The sequence below is a fragment of the Diuraphis noxia genome, unplaced genomic scaffold (assembly GCF_037042655.1).
Source record: "Diuraphis noxia isolate RWA-SAM2 unplaced genomic scaffold, SU_Dnox_SAM2 contig0003, whole genome shotgun sequence".
NCBI classification, from domain to species: domain Eukaryota; kingdom Metazoa; phylum Arthropoda; class Insecta; order Hemiptera; family Aphididae; genus Diuraphis; species Diuraphis noxia.
Genome location: NW_028301713.1, coordinates 42,065,891 through 42,087,593, shown reverse-complemented (window position 1 = coordinate 42,087,593; position 21,703 = coordinate 42,065,891). Strand labels below are relative to the sequence as shown.

General features: G+C 24.4%; 2 protein-coding genes across 2 annotated transcripts in view; one reads left to right on the top strand and one right to left on the bottom strand.

Moving 5' to 3' along the window:
* LOC107170450 (uncharacterized) overlaps window positions 1-21,703 on the top strand; it is a 66,351-nt gene that overhangs the window by 21,585 nt on the left and 23,063 nt on the right. The window lies entirely within an intron of this gene.
* Window positions 13,298-21,703, bottom strand: part of LOC107172321 (tubulin glycylase 3A-like) — a 32,875-nt gene continuing 24,469 nt past the window's right edge. Inside the window, exons 2-9 of the mRNA XM_089222846.1 lie at window positions 19,218-19,356; window positions 18,344-18,564; window positions 18,074-18,268; window positions 16,001-16,195; window positions 15,716-15,929; window positions 15,078-15,168; window positions 13,964-14,382; window positions 13,298-13,587 (exon numbers count right to left, since the gene is read on the bottom strand). Coding sequence (XP_089078972.1) covers window positions 13,385-13,587; window positions 13,964-14,382; window positions 15,078-15,168; window positions 15,716-15,929; window positions 16,001-16,195; window positions 18,074-18,268; window positions 18,344-18,564; window positions 19,218-19,356 — 1,677 coding nt within the window. The 3' untranslated portion in view covers window positions 13,298-13,384. The remainder of the gene's footprint in view (window positions 13,588-13,963; window positions 14,383-15,077; window positions 15,169-15,715; window positions 15,930-16,000; window positions 16,196-18,073; window positions 18,269-18,343; window positions 18,565-19,217; window positions 19,357-21,703) is intronic.

Here is a 21,703-nt window from a genome sequence, read left to right as displayed (position 1 = left end):
TATAATTGGAAATTTGCTCGGAAAAAATGATTTTGATATGGGCCACTGCGTGGTTATTTATGGTGTTTGTAGAATATTTTTAGAATCTTAATTATACTATATGAGTACAATTTTTATAAATTAATTTAATTATTTAAAAGTAGTATGAGGTATGTCGTAATACCGTGTAATATATTGTGATACTGAAATTTAATATTTTATTATGACCTTTTCATAAATATTTCACGACTTTATATACCTAATTATAATATACACCATATTTCTAGACTAGTTCTGACTATATTTGTTATTGAACCAATAATGTTGATAAGATTGTATTATGGAATTTAGTAATAATGTGTTTAACTTGATGATTACCTACATAATATGTAACATATTATGTTTAATAGACACATTATCTTTAAACAATGGATGATGGCCTATGGGTATATCGTATATATGACGGATGATATAATTGCATTATAATTTATAATAATGATTACTGCAGTAGACCATACTTTAGACTTAAGTTATTATATAATATATATAATTGTTTTCAACAATTTAATTGAAAATTATTGGTGGATAAATAAATAAACTTAGTAGAGTTTACATAATATTTAAATAAACAATAAGTAAAGTAGATAGATGGCGATTTTAATAAACGAAATGTATTTTAAGTATCAGATACTTTTAGAAAAACAATTGATCTATATAACAAAAATGTAACTTAATAAAAATATAAAATGTAATATGAATATGATGGTGCTGGATCCGTTGTTTGTATATTCGTATAGATATCAGACTTTGTCCATTTGGAGACAAGATGACCCATTAATTTAATTCTGAGAATTATTGTGTTGTGTGGAAATCAAAATCAGTAATATCTTGGTACACACCCGATTTTCCACTCATATAGTAAACTGGCTGTCATAATATATGGTATAAAATATGTTTATATTAACCCAATAATTAGCGTTAACGATGTGGTCGTGTTGTGGATATCTTATGTTAAACACCATTTTTTCTTGCGTAGATAATTGTAAGAACTATACTAATCAATCCATTGTATTATAATTCACAATATATAATATCATTATCATTCGACATTAAACATGATGAATCTTTCAAGATTAAAAAAAAAAAAAAAATTATAACTTGGTCACTGAAAGAATAAGTACAAATACTGAATAACAAACGTATAAGATTATTCCAATACTTGTTACATGAATAAGATGAGTATCCCGACTAACTAAAAAATATAATTTTCGGTCCGGTTAGATGCTCATAAAATCATTAGTAAAATTATCTAAATAATTATAGAAAAGACATACCTTACCTATATAATATTATTTACTCATTTTGGAATTAAATATTTTATACTATACACTATTTAGTATTTTAACTAAGATTTTTAATTTTGAGTTAACAGAAACGTCTCCGGACTCGTGACTTACACTCTTTTCAAGATTTGTTTCTGGCCATACACCGACTGTGTGCGAATAGCTTTCTCGATGTCTGTGCAAATTAATTGAGGTGAAAAATTCAAATTAAGTTTGTAGCATTCATTGCATAATATAAACGTGAGTCGCTCTTTATTTGCGTATTTTTAATTTTAATTTTTTTTTTTTTTAATTCAGCACAGTACACAAATATTACAAAATTTATTATGTATACATTTATTGCATCTGTACATATAAAAATATATATTCGTTGAGGCACACTACGTATACTTCAATATTCGCGTGTTTAAAAAGTGTGATGCATAATATGCCATGTGCGCATCGTGTCGTAGGATATAGTGCACATACACACGTATAGGGGCTGCATAATAAGAGAAGAAAAGTTTGCATGTAGCTCTGCTCTGTCTCTGTACGTTCGTTAGTGAGCAAACAAAACACATTATATAGGAATAATGCAGCGATTATTATAATATAAATGTTCAACGTGGTGTGTCTTTATTATATATATATATATATATATGATGTATATACGATATAATATACATATATAATATACGTTGAATATGGTTCTGGACGTTGTCAATCATTAAAAAAAAGGTAGAATAAATTTACAAGGCATAGGTATTATAATGTGATATAAGTTATAAATTAGGTCTTGATTTTTAGGTTTTTACATCATGTTATTACTGAGCTTATCATTATAGAGTAAATTATGTGGACGATTCGTTTAATTCGCATCTTATGGGAAACCAATGTTTTTAGTATGCATATTTAATATATTTATACATGGCTTCTTTAATATTATATTTTGTAAATAATTTATAATTGCTAGAGAAAAATTACTCAGATATTTTAATATTCAATTATAATTATAATTTTAAATTTTGACCTCCATTTAAACATATATTACCAATTACATAAAATAATATTTACGTACGTTTGGCCAGCTCCCCCCCCCCCAAAAAAAAAAAGAAAATCTATAAACAAACTATACAGATATTTAGCACGTAATTCGCACGAATAAAAAAATTCGAATTCGATAAAAAATCTACATTTAATAAAAAAATTTGATTAAATAGCACAAATATGTATTTAATGAAATAATTTTGATTGTAAAAACAAATCAAAATAGAAATAAAACCTTTAAAAAAATTCTAATAAAAAAGATCTATATTCAATAAGATAAATCCATATCAAATAAAACAAATATTATTTAATAAAAAAAAAACTAAATGTTATACATAATTGAATAACAAAATTTTAAATTAATAAAAAATTTAAATTTAATTAGTAAAATTTAATTAAAATTATATTAAAAATCTTATTTGAATAAAAAATGTTAATTAAATAAAAAATGAAAAAATCATCTGTATAAAAATATATTTTTAATAAAAAATCTTAAACGAATATAAAATAATAAAATATAGTAAAAAAAAACCTTGTTGTATAGAATATCTATATTTAATATAAATTTATTGATTTTTTTATGTAACTAGGCTTTTTTATTAAATCAAGATTATAATGGTAAGTTTTGAAAAATATCTAATTACAAAATTGTGTATAACCTAAAAAAAAAAACATGCAACTGCGAACTCACCGTTAAACATATATTCCTAGAATGCCCCACTTACAATTACGCTAGATCAAAAGCAAAAATAAACACCTCCTCACTCAAAGACGCACTCGGACCAGGACAAGAAAAAAACATAGTAAACTTCATCAAGATGGCCGACCTTACAACCAACATATAAGACAAGAACCAAAGACGGCACATCACAACTATCAAATCTCCATTATATTATAAATTAAACATGTAAACCATTGTAGGCTAATAAACATTTGTATTTGAAGCCTTTAATTAATAAAAAAAAATAAATAAATAAATAAAAAGTCTAGCTGAATAAAAATCTGTATGAAAAACCTTGTAAATCACCTGTAGTTAATAAAAAACAATCTATTTTTAATGAACAATCTATATTAAATAAAAAATCTTGATTGAATTAAACAAATCTAAATAGAAATAAAAATGAATCAAGAATGATTAAAAATATTACAAGACTTAGTTAATTATTTTTTAAAATTAATTATTAACAAACATAATAATTGTAATAAGTATTTCTCAATATTATTAAACACATTTCAAAATTTGTAACTCCTTATATTTACTATGTCAAATTAAAACAGGCTTATATGGTATTTAAATAAATACTTTTAAAAAATATTCAGAATATTTAAAAAATACTTTAACACGTAATTTATTACAAATATTCAAATACTTGTATTCGAATACTTTACAAGACTGAATAGTTATATAAATGTATGTACACCCATGAATTTTTTTGTTTTAAAATTAAAAAGAAAAATTCCGAAAATGTTAATTTGGACCACCAGGGGGGGGGCTGGCGAGACGTGTCGCTGCCCCCCCCCGTGATTTTTTTGTTTTTCGAAGGGAAGGAAGGTCGTGTGAATTTTCAAACTAGGCGTGTGAATTCGTGCGAATTACGTGCTAAATATCTGTATAATTTGTTTATAGATTTTCCTTTGGGGGCAAGGGCTAACCAAACGTACGTATAACATTTGTCATGAATTTGTGTTCTATTTTTTTGAAATTATTGTTACATTTCATCTTTTCATAATTCTTAACCTCATTTTTACTTGTTGAAAATAAATAAATAAAATTATACACAATATTAAGACATATTATTTTGATATTTATTTATTCAGCTTTTTTGCATAAAAATAAAATATTTTTATCGTTTATACTTTTATAGAATACAAGCATCGTCTTTCAATATTTAAAAATCTGAACCCTATAGTTACAAGTTTAATAGTTTGATACTGCAACTCAAGTCATCATCATAGATAAAATAACTATTTGCTAGACCACTTTTCCAATGCTGCGGCAGGCATCAAATCAATTTGGACATTATACTTTGAGCGAACCGAATTATAATATAGTTTGTGATACATGAAAAATATTTCGAATAAAGTTATTCAATAGGTACTTTTCAGAATAAAAATATATGAGCGTTCACTGTTGAAAGGAATATTCTACGCACTTGATTCGCATCTATCTAAATATTATTTGAAACAAGTGGTTTTCATTTGTAGAATATTTAATAGTATACTTACCCATACGAATATTATATAAATAACTTATTCAATTTTGGAAATACATTTTGTATACTTGTAAAATTATCAGCGTAGTAAAATGCCACCTCTAACCACGTTCCCCATAGGGCTATTATTTAAATCTCGCCGCGGAAAAATATAATACACGTTTTGACTGACACGGCGATTAAAGTCGTACTAATACGTTGTCTGGTTGTCGCCGTATACAATATTCAATTATTGCTATAGGTATACGTTGTCTAATAAAGTACAATATATATAGTCTCGAACAAACATGATAAGTCGATAATAAACATTTATATTTTACGCCAATACGTAGTAGATTGTACTTACCACCCATAAAACTTTTATATAAAAATGGTGTAGTTAATTTTGTAATTCGTTAAGTTAAATTGATTTTTAAAAAAATGTACTGAAATAAGCAATTTTGTTTTTAAAATCCCAAAATATGCAATTAAAAAACAAAACCATTAAATATGCAAAAATATGCAAAGTAAAAATAGTATTATTTGATTCAGTAGAACATAAATAAAATTTGTATCCAGATTCCAGGTTAGCATTATATTGGACAAATAGAAAAAAAATATGCAATTTCATAAACATCCGAGCCCTATAAATAAGTATATTTCAGTTGTTAAAATGATAGAATTGTTATGGAGTTAGTGTATAATACTATAATTATTATATGTTATTATATTAGATTAGATTATATTGATATTTTATTGAACCGGACAATATGTTACAGTTTTTATTTGATTAACAAATCATATAATATACTCCCATGTTTGTTTACACACTACACGCAATATTGAAAATAATATTTTCAAAATTTTCACCCAAAAGTTTAATATTCGTAAACAGGTAGTAGGTAGGTATATTATGCACGTTATAGTATTATATTATCGGTGGTGCGTTGGTTTGTTGTGGACCGATTATTGAATCACCATCTCTCCACATAATCGCTTATACAATCATATAGCCTGTGCATACAATACGTACTCGTTTTGATTATTATTATAAAGCGATTTGTCATTTTTATTTTTATTACAGTACAATTTTACGTAAATTGCGTGTGTTTTTTTTCGTTATACCCGTAATGTAATCCCGATAGATAAAAACATTTTTTTTTAAACGCGATTTTAATTTTTTTTTCTCACCCCAAAATATAACTGTACAATTTCGAATACAGTATCCATTACGCGGCTTTATTCTCTGATGAGAGTTGAGCGCTTTATATGTTTAATGCACACAAACACACACACATACAGACATTGTAAATGTATATATTATTTTGTGTGATGTATGCTTACTATATGGTGGTACTGGTACTGTATATGGGTGTGCAAGTGTGTGCGTGCTGGAGGATCACCGTATAATCTGTATCCTGTCTGCTCTCCCAATCAAACCACCCCCTTTGCATAACATATGATGCACGCGGAAAAAAACAAAATATAAATAAAAAAATATGCCATCGTCTGTTGAAAAATAATTCGATAAAAATATAGACGATGAGCTCGAGCACCAAAGCTACACACACATACACACACATACACACATGAATATATTGTAGCGTCCCGTGTTCAATAAATATTGTTGCGTTTAAAAAGGTATACCACAAAGTCCAAAACTTAAACATATAAGTACGTACAAGTATAGAGCTATATATATATATATCTGGTGTATTATTTGAAACGCTTATCCAATTTACCGATGTATTCATATTATTGGTTTGCTACTATAAAATAAGCCATGATCGAAATTGCAATACAGTGATTTATAGGAAAAATAAAATACTTTAAATCTTTTTTGCGGTAGCTATATATATATAATATATATACTCGATAATCTATTTACTCTTGTGTAATTTTTCCAAAACTCCAAAGTTAATCTTTAAGTATTTTGAACTCAAAGCAAGAATTAATAATATTTCTATTGTTGCGGTTTATACGCTTTCGTATAAAATATGATCCATTATAAAAATCCAATATTATAAATTCTGGCTTTGAGTTCAAAAATTAAAATGATCATCTTTATCCAAAAACCATTGTTTTATTCTGCAAATATTTATTTTACGTTTAAAATGCACAACTATTTTTATTTAACGACTGTATGTTTTCACTATATTTTGTTATTTAAAAACAATAATTTAAACTAATTTAGCACTACTATGCAATATACTGAAAATTCATCATAGATAATAAATCATACTAATTATATTTTGAATTATTGGCACAATACCATGAAACTGAAAAAGGCAGAAAAAAATTATCATCAAATCTGAACCTGTTTATGGAAAATTATTTTTAATTTTTAATACTGTTATTTATATTTTATTTTATTTGTGTAGATAATCATCTACATAAATAATATTTTTTTCACAAACCATCCCATGCATGATGTTTTCATTATTCATATAATTTCCCGATTGTAATATCATAATTCATAAATTATGAATTATCGATTATAGTAAAACAACATAAAATCGCTGTTGAATTATATGCTGTTACTTGTTATACATATTATTATGTATGAAAATACAAATCAGGTATACCTATATAGTATATAGTATCATAAGAAAGAAACCATTAAAATAATATAAAGTTGAATTTCTAAATCATACATACATTATTTCTGTATATAAAAATAATTTTTCGATTTCAAAGGATACCGATGTTGGGTTTGAATCACTCCATACCCAATTGAAAGGCACTTGGCCTTTTTTCTTTGTCCCAGTTTATTATTTTATTCGTTTCAGTTATTATTATGAAATAAAGTAATATTTAGAAAACTGTTGTTAAATTATTCGGTTGTTTATTTGTATTATATAAAAAGATTACAGGTAAAATATAAAATGTGTGATTTAGAAAAATATCGGTATGAGAATTTAAATTATTTATCAGACATCGAATTATTATTATTAATAATAATATGCACATCCCTCAATGCATTTTTGAACAAGATTTTTATTGAATAAATGATAACTTTCTATATAACTGACTCTATCGAACAGTTTTGTCAATTTCAAAACATATTTTTTTTTAAATTCGTGGTCATCCAACCCAATATCAATTATTTATAAATTTTAATTTTCATGAGTCAACAGTGATATATAGGAAATCGCATAAAACTGATACCTGATATCAATATAGTATATAGCTTATATAAGCCATATTAAATTGGATTGTTTTTTGTTCAATGGATTCAACGTAGAATTAATGTATTATTTTAGGTATTAATGTATTTATGAAAATATAATTTCAAAAAAATGAAACTATTATTTTGAAACTATCGATTTGAATAATTCATAAATAAATGTTATTATTTAAAAATACTATTATAAACATAACTTATTTTATAATAAATTCAGTGGATTAACTTATTTGCAAGATTACAAATTTAAAAAAAAATTAATTATTTTATTGTTTAAATTTAATAAATCCTTAGCAATCGTAATTAAAATCTTGATATACATAATATATAAGTCACTAATATTTCTGAACTGTAAGTTTATTTTCAGTAATATTACAAGATGTACATGAATTCGTTTTTTTAAATTTTTATTTAGTAAAATGTTTCTATATAGCTGAATAATGTATATTAAATATATTATATAAGTAAATTCTATAATTCACTGTTTATAATGTTTAACCCTTAAGCCATATTTTTTTGAGAAAAAAAGTTTACATACATTGATACACCTACATTATTTAACTAACGAACACGTTGTGATTGAATATAAATCTAATAGAATAGAACAATCTCAGTTAAAGTGCGTATTATATGAAAATTGAATAGGTTCAAACACATACGTATGTCACTTATTATAGATTCATAGTATTATAGCTTGAAAACTCAAAATAATAAAAATGCGTATTATGTATATCACGAATATCCAATACGTGTGTTCTGAAATGACAGTGAGGTCTGTCAATTTTTTTTTACGTGGTATAAATGTTATATATAAAAAAAAATAGTAATAAAATAACACGATGATATCTTTATATAGATAATCAAAACCTCCACCGGACGCATAAACTGCAGGCAGTTATTGCGAAAATATGTGGCATCATTTTATTTAGATTAAACTTACACTTTTGTACATCTTATAATATATTACTAATTTGTTAATTGAATTCATAAATTCATAAATGTTAAAATACGTATTATATAATGTATTATTTCTATCTTTCAAATTCAAAGGTACTTACAATCAAATTATATTTCCTCCTAGTTCCGAACATGCACCTATAATATACAATATATTGTGTTATCTAAGGATTTAATATTATACTGTTTTATTTTATAATTTTTACTCAGGATAATATAAAATTAAAATAAGACGTAGTCTACTTGGTTGATGTCCTATTCAAAAGTGTGATACAAATGTTCAGTGTGTTTTCAAGTAATTGTACACGCGTGATTGATTATCTAGTTGAAATTATATATTGCGATACATTTTGATTAAACTTCAACTTATAATTCGTTTTAAAGGACTGTAGGTATATAAATGATTGCTCGTTGACTGTAAAACAAACAGGTAACTCATAAGTGTTGATAAGTGTAAACGTTGTTTAGTTTCACTCCGAATAAGTCGTAATAGTTATATGTATAAGTTTTCCTATTAATGATTTTTGTTTACAGCTTTCGTGTTAAACCCAATCATATAAACATATTATACATGTGCACCTGATTGTCCATGATTTATTGACGAACATGTATTTATTTTGTAATGTTGTTCGTGAGTTGTAACAAAAAGTTTTTGCGTTCAACATTTTTACGAAATCTTAAAATCTAAAAACTTGGGTAATATCAAGCTGCTGGTATAAAACATAAAAAATAGAAGTGAAGAAAAAATTCTTTTATGGAACTTAAAGCTACAGTATACATGTTTTAAATAAAATTAGTATATTCTGTCACATTATTTTGACGTTACCATTTTCGGAGTGATCATTACGCTATATTCGATCTTATATATAATAGCTATATTATATTATAGTATATTTAATATTGGAAGTTCATGGTATTCTGTAACAATTTGTAATTCTGTTTGAGATCGTCATCGTCACGTCGTATTTAATAAATAACAGAAATCGTCTGAACATTTGTTTTTTGTAAAGCTACCGATATGTTTTTTTTGTGTAAAACTTCTTAATTTAATAATATAAAATTACAAGTATCCAACATCACAAATAAAATTCAGACGCACACGCGTGATGTTTGGTATAATACCTAATTTTTAAGTTTTACAATTACTTACAATGCCCATTCTCTTGGGATATGTGGAAGATACTACAAACGCTTTTAAAGTTCAATTAAGTGTTGGTTCCTGACTAATTAATTTTTAAACCAAAATCAACGAACACAGTAGATTATACATTGTTGTTATAATAATCGAATAGTTGATACTTATTACACCAAAATGCATAAAATATTATTATACTGATAAATATTTTAGAAAATTAAATTTAAATATATATATTGTAATATACTATATCTACAATAAGATAAACTGTAAAATAAACCTGAAAATTAATTCAACGCAATAGAATTTTTCAAAACAATAAAAATAATAAACCTTTTGTAAGTCACAACTAAAATATTGTAAATTTATTTAAGATATATACCATATCTATTATTATATAATTGTATTTAACTAAAAATGTAACGCTAGTGGCCTGTGTGGTCGAAGCGGAAATTTATTTATGTAAATTTCAAGATAAATAAAAAAATAAAAAAACAGTAAAATAATATTTCAGCAGGTGCTACTATTACATAAAAATATTTGTGCACAGATGTATCGTTTGAAAAATAGAAGTTTGTGTCACCACAAAAGCAAGAAAAAATTTTAAGAATTCGAAAATATGGTACTTACTTAATCATTTTCAAAAATTTCAAAATCAGAATTTAATTTATTTATTACTTTATTGAAAATGGAGGTGGTATATTTATTGAATCACCCTGTATATATTACTTCTAAATTGTACAACGCTTTGTTCGGGGTCAATAATACTTCTACTCATAAGCTCAATCGCCAGAATATTTGTCAGAGTCGTGTATAATAAACACTGATTGCTAAATAATAGTTTTAATTACGAATGAATATTTTTCAAATTATATATAACAATACAAATAATAAATAGTTTTTACAAAATTAAAAAATAGAATTATTTTTATGACACCTATATTATATTGTCACATAGGCAACTTTACGAAGAACATTACGAAAAAAAATTTTATTTTTATTTCTATGGTAACGTAATTATTTGTCAATTGATGGCGGATACCAAGGTAACTTGAAATAATATTTGAACGTTACAAAAAAAAAAAAAATATACGGTTACGAAAAAAAAGTTGTATTCTGAAGCCTAAAAACATATTTATGCTAAAATATATGCTATTGAGATGCCTAGTTTATAGTTTCAAGGAATTAGAAAGAATTAAAATTATATCTTATTCGTGAGAATTTAATCTTTTTCAGATTTTACAATTAATGTTAACATAAACGTTGTCATGATGGGCCTTCATATTATTATAATATAATACCAACAACAAATTCAACCTTTAAATAAAATAGGTTTTTATATTGATTATAATATTATGGTTTATTTATATTTCACAATACAATATTAAAATTGTTAGTGTAATTCAAATCACAATACATCAGTGTACAGCGTAACATGCCTTGATGAAACCCCCTCCAACTGCAAAAAAAATACCCAAGTAGAGTCGGTAAAAATGTGCAATAAAGTATTTTATATTTGAAACAAAAGTAATAAAACTAATAGAGGAGGCTTAAAACAAATTTAACAATTGATTTCGTTATTATTAAAAATAATATCGTATCAGAAGGATGAAGGTAATAACTAGTAAATAAAAACATAACTGTGCTTTTAAATTAATTACCTACTTTGTTTTATGGCTTTATAGTTTATACTGCAAGCCAATGTAAAATAGAATAAGGAATAAGATTATGAAACAAGAATAATTCTTGAAGACCGTGGGGTTTGTTTTCCAGTGGCTGCTTTTTATAATTTAATAGCCATTACGGAAGAAATTAAAACAATCCGTTGACTGAAAAATGTATAAGACAAAACCGTTTTCGTCGCTTCCAATAATTATAATGCTTAATGTTCCAACAGATAACCATTGAACATTGTATAATTAAAATATTGTTCAGCATAAAAACAAATTAAATCCCACAAGTACTTAAATTTTAGAATATTCAAAATAATAATGTACACTATCACTAGCTGAAATGCGTTTAATTGTTTTTTTCTTTTATTATTATTCAACGTTTTTAAAATCTAATACGAATCAACGTTAAAACCATTTGAATTTTATAAATGCCTAAAATAATAGTTTTTCGATCAACATAATATTATAGATAATTTAATGACCGTCATTTATTTAGTTGGGTAGGTCGATCACAGATTAGTAAATGCGAATATATGATTATTCTAGTTATATAGCGGGAGTTGTTGCTTACGTTCTTATAACTAAAAGACGTTATAATCGGCAATCGATCAAAAGTCGTAAATAGAATTGATTTTACAGTTACACATAAAATTACACGAATATTCAATTCAAGAAAAAAATAAAAAATCATAAGCAACCATGTACTACAGACTACACCGACAAATTCTGAATTCATCTTATAATCTATATTTCTTGTAAATTTTTTATTTCGATTTAATTCAAGCTTAAAATCTATTGTTAAAAAACATCAGCCCAAATCAATTTAAAAAAACCGGGACGGAACTAGTATATCTTTAAATTACATTTTTATATTTGGGACGGAACTCGGATGCAGCCATCTTAATTATTACCCTAAGGAAATTATCTGTTTATACATTATACTTAGAGGTACTATTGTTACATGCAGTTATAACTTTTTTTTTTTTTTATTAGCCTTCAGTCATCTACTATGATGGAAGCAGTTATAACTTATAACTGTATATTTCATTATCATTAATTTACTTAAAATTGCACGCATGTCATTGCTAATATATATCAATGTGTAGGTAATATTACTAATATTTATAAATTGTCGAAATGAATTACACACCTGCTGATAGAAATACATCATTCATGTTACGTATACTGATTTAGATTAAGTCTACTAGAACAAAAAAATAATTAAAAATTAATTTATCCCATTTTAATTATTATTATAATAAGTAAAAACATACATAAAATAAAAAATTTAAGCTTTTATAAATTTTAAATTTCATAAAATTTGATAATATATATTTAACTCATAGCTGGGTGTTTCTAGTTAGTATAGTTACAGTAGATGGGTAGAGATATATTATTATTATTGTTGTTGTTTTGTGAATAATATCTAACCAATCATGTATATAGCCATCATCACATAGTATAAATATGCATCAAAAGTATTATTTTAGGAGAAAAATTACCAGTTTATTAATTAAATTCAGTATATAATTCAAAGGTCATTAGAAATTATAATTTTTTAAATACCCTAAAAAATCTCTCGGGTAACAGGAATAATTTTTTACAGTCCACTATAGTCTTGTATTTTAACTTACCTTAGTAAATTAATATTTTTAAGCTCTAACGAAATAATAAAAAGTAATTGAATAAACGCTCTTAAAGTCTTACCTGAAATATAATATAGCACTATATGTATATAATATAGTATAATATATTAATACATAAAACGACTAGCTAACTGCAGGTGTATAAATATAAGATTATTGTATTAAATTTTATTAAATTTTATTTACTATCCTAGTTTTATGCATTTGATTTGTAAAACCAAAAAATATAAAAGCACACCTATATATAATTCATCTCACAATTTTCTTTTTATTCTGTTCAATACCTTTGTGGCTTTGTTTATTTAATTGTTTTGTATTCTTAGGCGGTTGGTAGTAATAATATTCTTTTGTGATGTTTTTATCCGTAATACAATGTTTTACAAGTGTGTCAGAGTAAATGTTCTCAAAAAGTCCAGTTTCTGCATTTGAATTAAGTGGAAAATCCACTGTAACTAAAAATACAATTAAAACAAAAATTTTAAAATGAGCATTATAAAAGAGTTAAATAAATAAGTGTTTTATTTATTTTAATGAACATTTAACCTTTGAACTATATAATTTACAAATTGTATATTCATATAGGTTAAGAAATATTTTATATTATGTAATTTTACTGTATACTAATTGGTGTGATAAAATTGTATTTAAATTGCAGTACCGGTGTGTGTCATTTATTTCAGAAATCATGTGTGGTATTATTTAATATTAATAGTAATTATAATTATAAATGCATATTGCATACATTTAAGGCATTCTATGAAGTATTATTTATTCTTTAGGTAAAATAGTTGGTTACGATAACAATATTATTTACAATAATTAACAAACCTTTGATAATATCTTTTAATAATGTCGTGGCAATTCTAGCAATGATACTCGTAGTTGGATTCAAGCCAGGATTACTATTAATTTCTATTAACCATGGTTCAAAATGTTCTGTTACTACAAAATCTGCTCCAAACAATTGAAAAGCAAACGTCTTTCTGATGTCTTGCTTAAAAGATTTGATGAGGATAGTCGATATTGTTTCGCAGATTTTAGGATATATTGATGTATGCCACTTGTCGCCTTTCTTAATTGATTTCAGGTATTGTTTAAACTGTGTAAAGTCCCACATACATTCTTCCGGTACACCGGGTACTCTATATTTTCTATTGGTAGATTGAACTCTTACGTTGCTAAGATGAACTTCTTCACCCAAGTCTTGAATTGTAAATTTCTTTGAACAAAATCGTACATATCCTTCCCTAAACAACATTATACGAATTATTTCCTAATTATTACTATACGATTGCTCTACAATTATACAATAATTAACTAGATCTAGATACCATAACCAGACATTTACTCTAAAACTACTTCATATTGATTAAATGTAATGCCATTTTAAATTATTGAATTAGATAATTAACTGGTAAATTTTTTAAATTGTGTTACAATGTATATATATAATATTATATAGATTCAAACGACCATCTTATTATGTATTTTATTTAAACCTATACAACGTATATTAGTTTCTTGAAGGCACTTAGCCGACAATAAAGGCTAATAGGGTGGTACTTTGAAGATAAACATTTCACAACACAGAAATGTATACCTCAATGTTGAAATAATATTTAAATAATTTACATTTTAATCAGCTAGAACAAATTTTACAATATTATAATAAAATTATTATGTTGGGGCCATTATTGTTATAAAAACGGTGTTCGCATGTTGTTGTTAATTTTAGTAATTTGATATCGAAATAATGTTAAGAAAACGTGATGGAAAAGACCTTCAGGGGTATATGTATATAAATATGTTCATTATTTTCACTTTTTCAGTTTTTAATTTAATTTTCTACTTACGCCTTAATACAATTTACCGAAAAGCATTTAATTATTCTGAAAAATCATAATTCATAGAAGAATATTAATTACATATGAATATATTTTACTTGTACATCCATATTTTTATGGGATATGTGTTTGTAACTAAAAAGTATTGTCTCAGATCCACTTTGACATTAAATATCTGCAATGGTCTTTCTAAAACAAATTTAATAATTTTAATAATAAGCAGAAGATAATTATTTAAGCAATCTTCTAAAGAGCCATCAATGGACGGGTTTTTCAAACAAGTTCCTTAAATCTTAATTAAGCAAACGTTTATATAATTATTTTACTGCATATATGTGTATAGATTGTATATATTTCTAAACTTAAAAAAAATGTAAGTAGTACAATGCATTTAATCAATTTTGCAATTATGGTATTACAATTGTCAGTTAAAATTATTTTTAGTTTTTTTTTTGCGAATTTTAAACACATATAACAGATTAAAATGATAGTAAGAAAACACAAATGATGCGCATTTATAATTTAAACACCAATTGTTTTAAACCAATCTATTATCAAATATTCAAGTAACTTTCGATAAATTATCCAATTAAATAATAATTTCTGTAAAGACATATTATTTAATACTATACTTACAGTTACACCCATTTTTTAGTAAGCCCGTACTACTCAGAATAATTTTTAAATTGCGTTATTAATTGGCTTATGGTTTTTTAATTTTTTTTTAATTCATTACCTATATATTTTTGTATTATGTACGTTTTATTAAATTTGTTCGTGCTTTTAATTGTTTTCAAAATATTATTGAAACGTCTCTCCAATAGTATTCCCATACCGGAACAACGATTATATGGTTTTACAATCCACAGATTTGTATCACCATCGATGAAAAATTGTGGACAAAATGTTTTAATTTTACGTTCCAAACTGTCAAATCGCTCATAAATATCCTTTAACGCAACAATAAAATTTAGTTATGGATTAAACATAACTAGAGAAAATTGTTTAACGGGATATTTACACTAATTTGAAACGGGTTGCAAACACGAATGGTAGCTAGTTCTTCTATAATTTCATAATACCAAACCATAAATTTATTCCAGTGATCTTCTAATATTGTTGTAAACCATAGCATATCACTTTCTTCTTCGGTTTGATAAGCATGTACGAATTCCCAACAACGCTGTTCAATGAAGTCGATCATTTCATATGGAATCTAGTAGAACGTTTGTAATATCTCAAAATATAATTTAACCGTTGGTGGTGAAACATAATATTATTGTTATTATTATTGATTGACGAAGTATGATTATTGATAACACAAATTTTTTCATTGAACTATACATTTTTCATACAAGGTTTTCGGGTTGCTTTTTTTAGCAATTTTGTGTGAGTGTTTATAAAGTTTATTTTTCTGGATTAAATTGCCCAGTTTTTGAATACATTTTAATTTTTTTTATAAGTTTTTGTTTATTTTATACGTCGAAGTACATGAAGCAAGCCATCAAACCAATGTCGCACCATCAAACCAAGAAAATAGAACATATTTGTACATAAATATAGCTTTGTGTATAACACAATAGTATCACGTTTAGTTATTTATTTAATATTATTTTAACTTAAAAGAATATTTTGTCCATTGGACATTTGTGTTACAGCATATTCGATTGTTAATAAATGTAGGGTCATTTAGAGGACTTTTGAAATAATTTTCTGAAAAATATTATAATTTAAAAATAACAAAAAAAGAATTAAAAAAAGCCCTCATTTAAAATAATAAAGTGCTAGGGAAATTCACGTCGTTATGGAAACATTTTAAATAAATAAATGAAACAAAGAATTTTTTTTAATTCAAATAGTAGAAATCATTTAAAAATATTATTATATAAAATTATATAAATTATACATCCATATTATGATTATTTACCATATTACAATTATTCAAGTTGAATTTATAACTAAAATCATCTGATTCATACAATAACAGTTAAAAAGATTTTAATAGAAACCTTAATTTAAAACTTCAAAATAATATCAATTCAAATAATAAAAGTATTACCTACCAATTTGTTTGTTTTATTAATTATGGATTAATTTCGACATTAGTAATATAACCATGTGATTTAAATTTGTAGTTTGAACGTTTAAAGTAGTTAATTGTAATAATTTATTTTTAATAAAAAATACAATCTACAAATTTAATATTAACAATAATCATATTATGTACAATTATAAATTATAGTGTGATATGACTTGATACATGATATTAAAAATGAGCCACCTAATGGTGACACCTTTAGTCTAAGGTTTAAATCACCACATTTATACTGTTAAAATGTATTTAATAAAAATATTATGTTTATTTTTAAGTTATATAATATATATTATTACAACGGTTTTATAACTCTTTAGAATTAATTGATTTGTTTTAAATTAATTTTATATTTCTACTGCATCGAATACTGCATTAGTGCACTAAATTATGTAGCCTGAATAATACATCGATTATGTCTGCTGTGAGTAAACTGAATATCCTCTTATTAGTATTTATCATCTATACATTTAAATTTAACTGATTTCCAGTTTAAACTGTTCATGTTTTAGTTTTTTCTTGTAAATTCATCGTAGTATAAATATATTAAAAAATATAAGCATGTTATATCATGGTAATGATATAAAGTAGGTATTTAGTGTATTTAGTATTAAATTGATGTCAATTCAACTCTGTAGTCTGTATGTATATTATTCTTTTATTTTCTCAATCATATAAAATTATTAATCGTTGAAAGGTAAAATTAATCCTGTTATATTATTATATATCTGATATGTACGAAAATACTGAATAATTAATCGTCATTGATAATCATTAAAAATTATCTAAGAGTTAGGCTAATGAGACACAGAGACACATATAATAAATAATACATACTAGCAAGAGATAATAAAAGGTACTCAGAAAATAAATAGTAATCCGAAGTTCTTTGAATTTTTTTTTCTAGGTTCAAGTATCTTAAGCTACCTATGCGGCTATGCCTCCATTTGCCATAAGTGCATCACGTGAAATTAAAATGATGTTACATTTATTATGACTTACTGTTCCGTTCTCACTAAACATTAATTTTTGTGAGTTTTTTGAACTAAGGATGTTCTTCAAAGAACCCAACAAAGCTGTTAGTCGATAATCTTTTATAAAAAATTCCATTGTCTTCGTGTCTGAAATGTTGTAAGTCCTTGGAAAATTTACATTGACTTTTTTTGAAATCGTGTTTATTGCTCCGGCCAATCCGACCTAATATATTAATATGACTTATTGATAAACTGCTCATATCATTTATATCCTTGCAGTAATAATTCGTAAAAGTACTTTGGTGCAAAAACTTAAATTATTCAATTGGCTCAACGTTGTCGTATCGTTAATTGTATTACAATTAATATCATATCGCTTTGTGGTAAATATGTAATTAGGGGTAACGTCTTTGATTACAAACCACAAATATGTATTTTCTATATATCCAAGAATTAAAGATTCCACTGTGTTTGAAGTCAACGAAGGTGGCGACTTGACGTTGCAAATTGAACGACTATCTAAAAGCATAAATCCATTATTATTAACTATCATTTTTTTTTTATTTCACAAAATAACATAAATTTATTGACTAGAGATAACTATTGCGGTGTTTATGTATTATAATATTATCTATAATTAAAACAAACGTAAATGTTATTTACTAAAATGAAATAACGGGACAGTGATTCCGGTATCCGACATTTCCGCTTTATTTGTGTAGTTTCATATTATGATTATGTTTTAATAATGTGTTTATTTTTTTTAAATATAAATTTATGTTAGATGAGTTAAAAGTTTATTGTACTTTTTAATTTCAAAAATATCGATATTATAGAAGAATTTGAAAAAAAATGTTAATGTCTAGGAACAATCTTGTACGGGGTCAATTTATTTTTAATTTCATTATGAGAAATATTTAAATAATATTATCTCTTTTAGTAATACATTGCCTTTTAAAATTTTAAAACTATACTGCATGAATTACGCATCTATCAACTATAGTTATTTATAGTTATAGTTTAATCACATACAAAATTTATACGAATTTGTGTCTGAATATTTTATTTAAAATATATTATTCTAAGCTCATTAATTTAATAAATAAGTAAATTTATTATTATTTCTTCACATATTTTGATAAAAAAAAAATAAAAATAATATTAATGATTACTTGTTAATGTCAATGTAGTAAATAAATATTCATAATTCAGTGGTTTGAAATCTGGATTTCTTTTTTCTACCCAACCTCTTTTCTTGAGCTCCTCTGATATTATTGGATAATATCCATGTATTGAAAATATTCTTTTGGCCTACGATATTTTTAATTTATTATTAAGTTTTAATACCATTTACTCAATATCATAATAAATATAAATCATAGGATATTTATAAATTATTAATGAATTTTATTATAAAGTTTACAAAGCTTATAAATTATATGAAAACAAATATTGAGTTAAATTAATTATTATTTTTAAATTTGTATGATAAAATAATTAATATGTGTATACATTTAAGTAAAATATAATATACGACATATACGTACTATTTACGTAATAATAACATTAATCAAAATTATCTAAGATCAATGAAGCTTATATTTGTACAAGTAATGATTGTTATAATATGATACTAGGTATGATGGCATGTGGCAACTAGGAAAGTTTACAATCGATTTACCATCCTTATATAGTATAAATACCTTGAAGCCAGAATGATAAGAAAACTTTGTCGGTCCACTTAGGAAATAATCTGTAACGTTTTATCGTAGCAAATGCCGATAAAAGTTTTTGTATCTTTAATTTCAAACGATTTGACGAAGTTAATTAAATGAATTTGATGTACGATGAAATAAGTTTGTATAAAATTGTATTACCTATGTTTATAAAACATAATACTCAATGTCAATATGATAATGATACAACTAATGAAAAGTACACTCTTTGACTAAGTACCACTCCACTACCACCATCAGTAACATACAAACGTGACTTATGCGTTTATAATTAAAGTATCAAATAAAGTCTTATCAAATAAAAACCGCAAATAAATTTAAGCAAAGCATAGGTATACAAGATGGTTTTATAATCAGTATATTTTCAAAGATTTATATATTCAACTTGATTTCAATTTTTTTCTCATAAAATTTTAGCACAATTTTTTAGTCTTCACCCTTATATTTATACATTTTTTTTTATTTTATACCACTTCCAATTCGCTGAAAAACAAGATTTTATTTTAATATTTGATAGCCAGATAATGAACTGAGAAATTTCATGAATAAATTTCGAATATAACACTAACAACTATATTTCATTAAGCATTTTAAGTTTTGATGACTGGAGACATGTACCAAAATTATGGCTACTCTCCTAAACCTAATAAATAAACTTTTAATGTTTATAAGATATTATTTAGTTCAATGGTCCAGCAGTTAATATTTATATTTTATACAAACAAATTCTCAAAAAACATCTGCTCTTGAATATTAATTTAATTTTAACAATTTTAAAATATTTACGTTAACATTAAAAAGTGAGAAATTAAAAAAAAATCTATGGTTAAGTTAAGAAAATTTTAAATTCAAATAAAATAAAAAAATCTAAAATTTCATAAAAAAATTTTCAAAAACCAACAAAAAATTAAAATTTAGGTAATACATTATTTTTTTATAGCTAATACAAGTAATATCTAATGTATTCTTCAGTTAATAAACATCGAAAACTAAAGTTTGAGCAATGCAAAAATGTTTCAGTTTATTTATAATTTTATTTGTATTACTTATTAATTAGATATGTTTTCAACTTGGTATTTTATACAGATAATTGTTATATTTTCTCATAAACATTTTTAACAATTTAATTATGATTTTAAAAATTTATTTCTGTTACAGTAATACTTTTAGACACTAAAAACATAAAATTTGAATGTTTGTTAGCCAAAACTATTCTTTAAGTGTAAAAAAAATCCATAATTTTAATAAACTCAATATAATATGTTAGTTTTTACTAAAAACTTTTTAGTAATAAATGTCTGAACTAAGTTCTTAAAAAAATCATTTTAAGAATATGATAATCTATCGATGTATTCAAATGTATAATAACATGTATTAATGATTAAATTATGGGTGTATTACAAATATATATATATATATAAGGCGAGTAAATCAATACATGTGTTCAGGTATATATATTATTATGTACGATATAATAGGTACAATATAATATGTAAGTAACTTATATAACATATCTGATCTTTATATCTTATTCACGGATTTTTCATGATTATTTACATTATTATTTATAAAAAAAAGTTAATTATATATGTTTTTTAATTACCACCTGTGCCATTTTTTAAATGATTTTGAATGGTTTTAAAATAATTTTGTTAAAAATATATACCTATACTATTCCTTCTTACAGCAAAATAGGTCAATAGCTGCATGTAGGTAATGATTCATCAAATTACAAGTGTACGAAAACTTAATATTGAACAAAAAAATTATTTATTTATTTATTTATTATAGTTAAAGTTATAGAATACAGATAGTAAATAAGTATAAACAAAAAATATTAGCTTAACGTATTATTTTTCAAATTAACTGAAAAATATGCTGTGAAGGTTCTGTAACTTTTAAATCATAAATAAATAAGAATA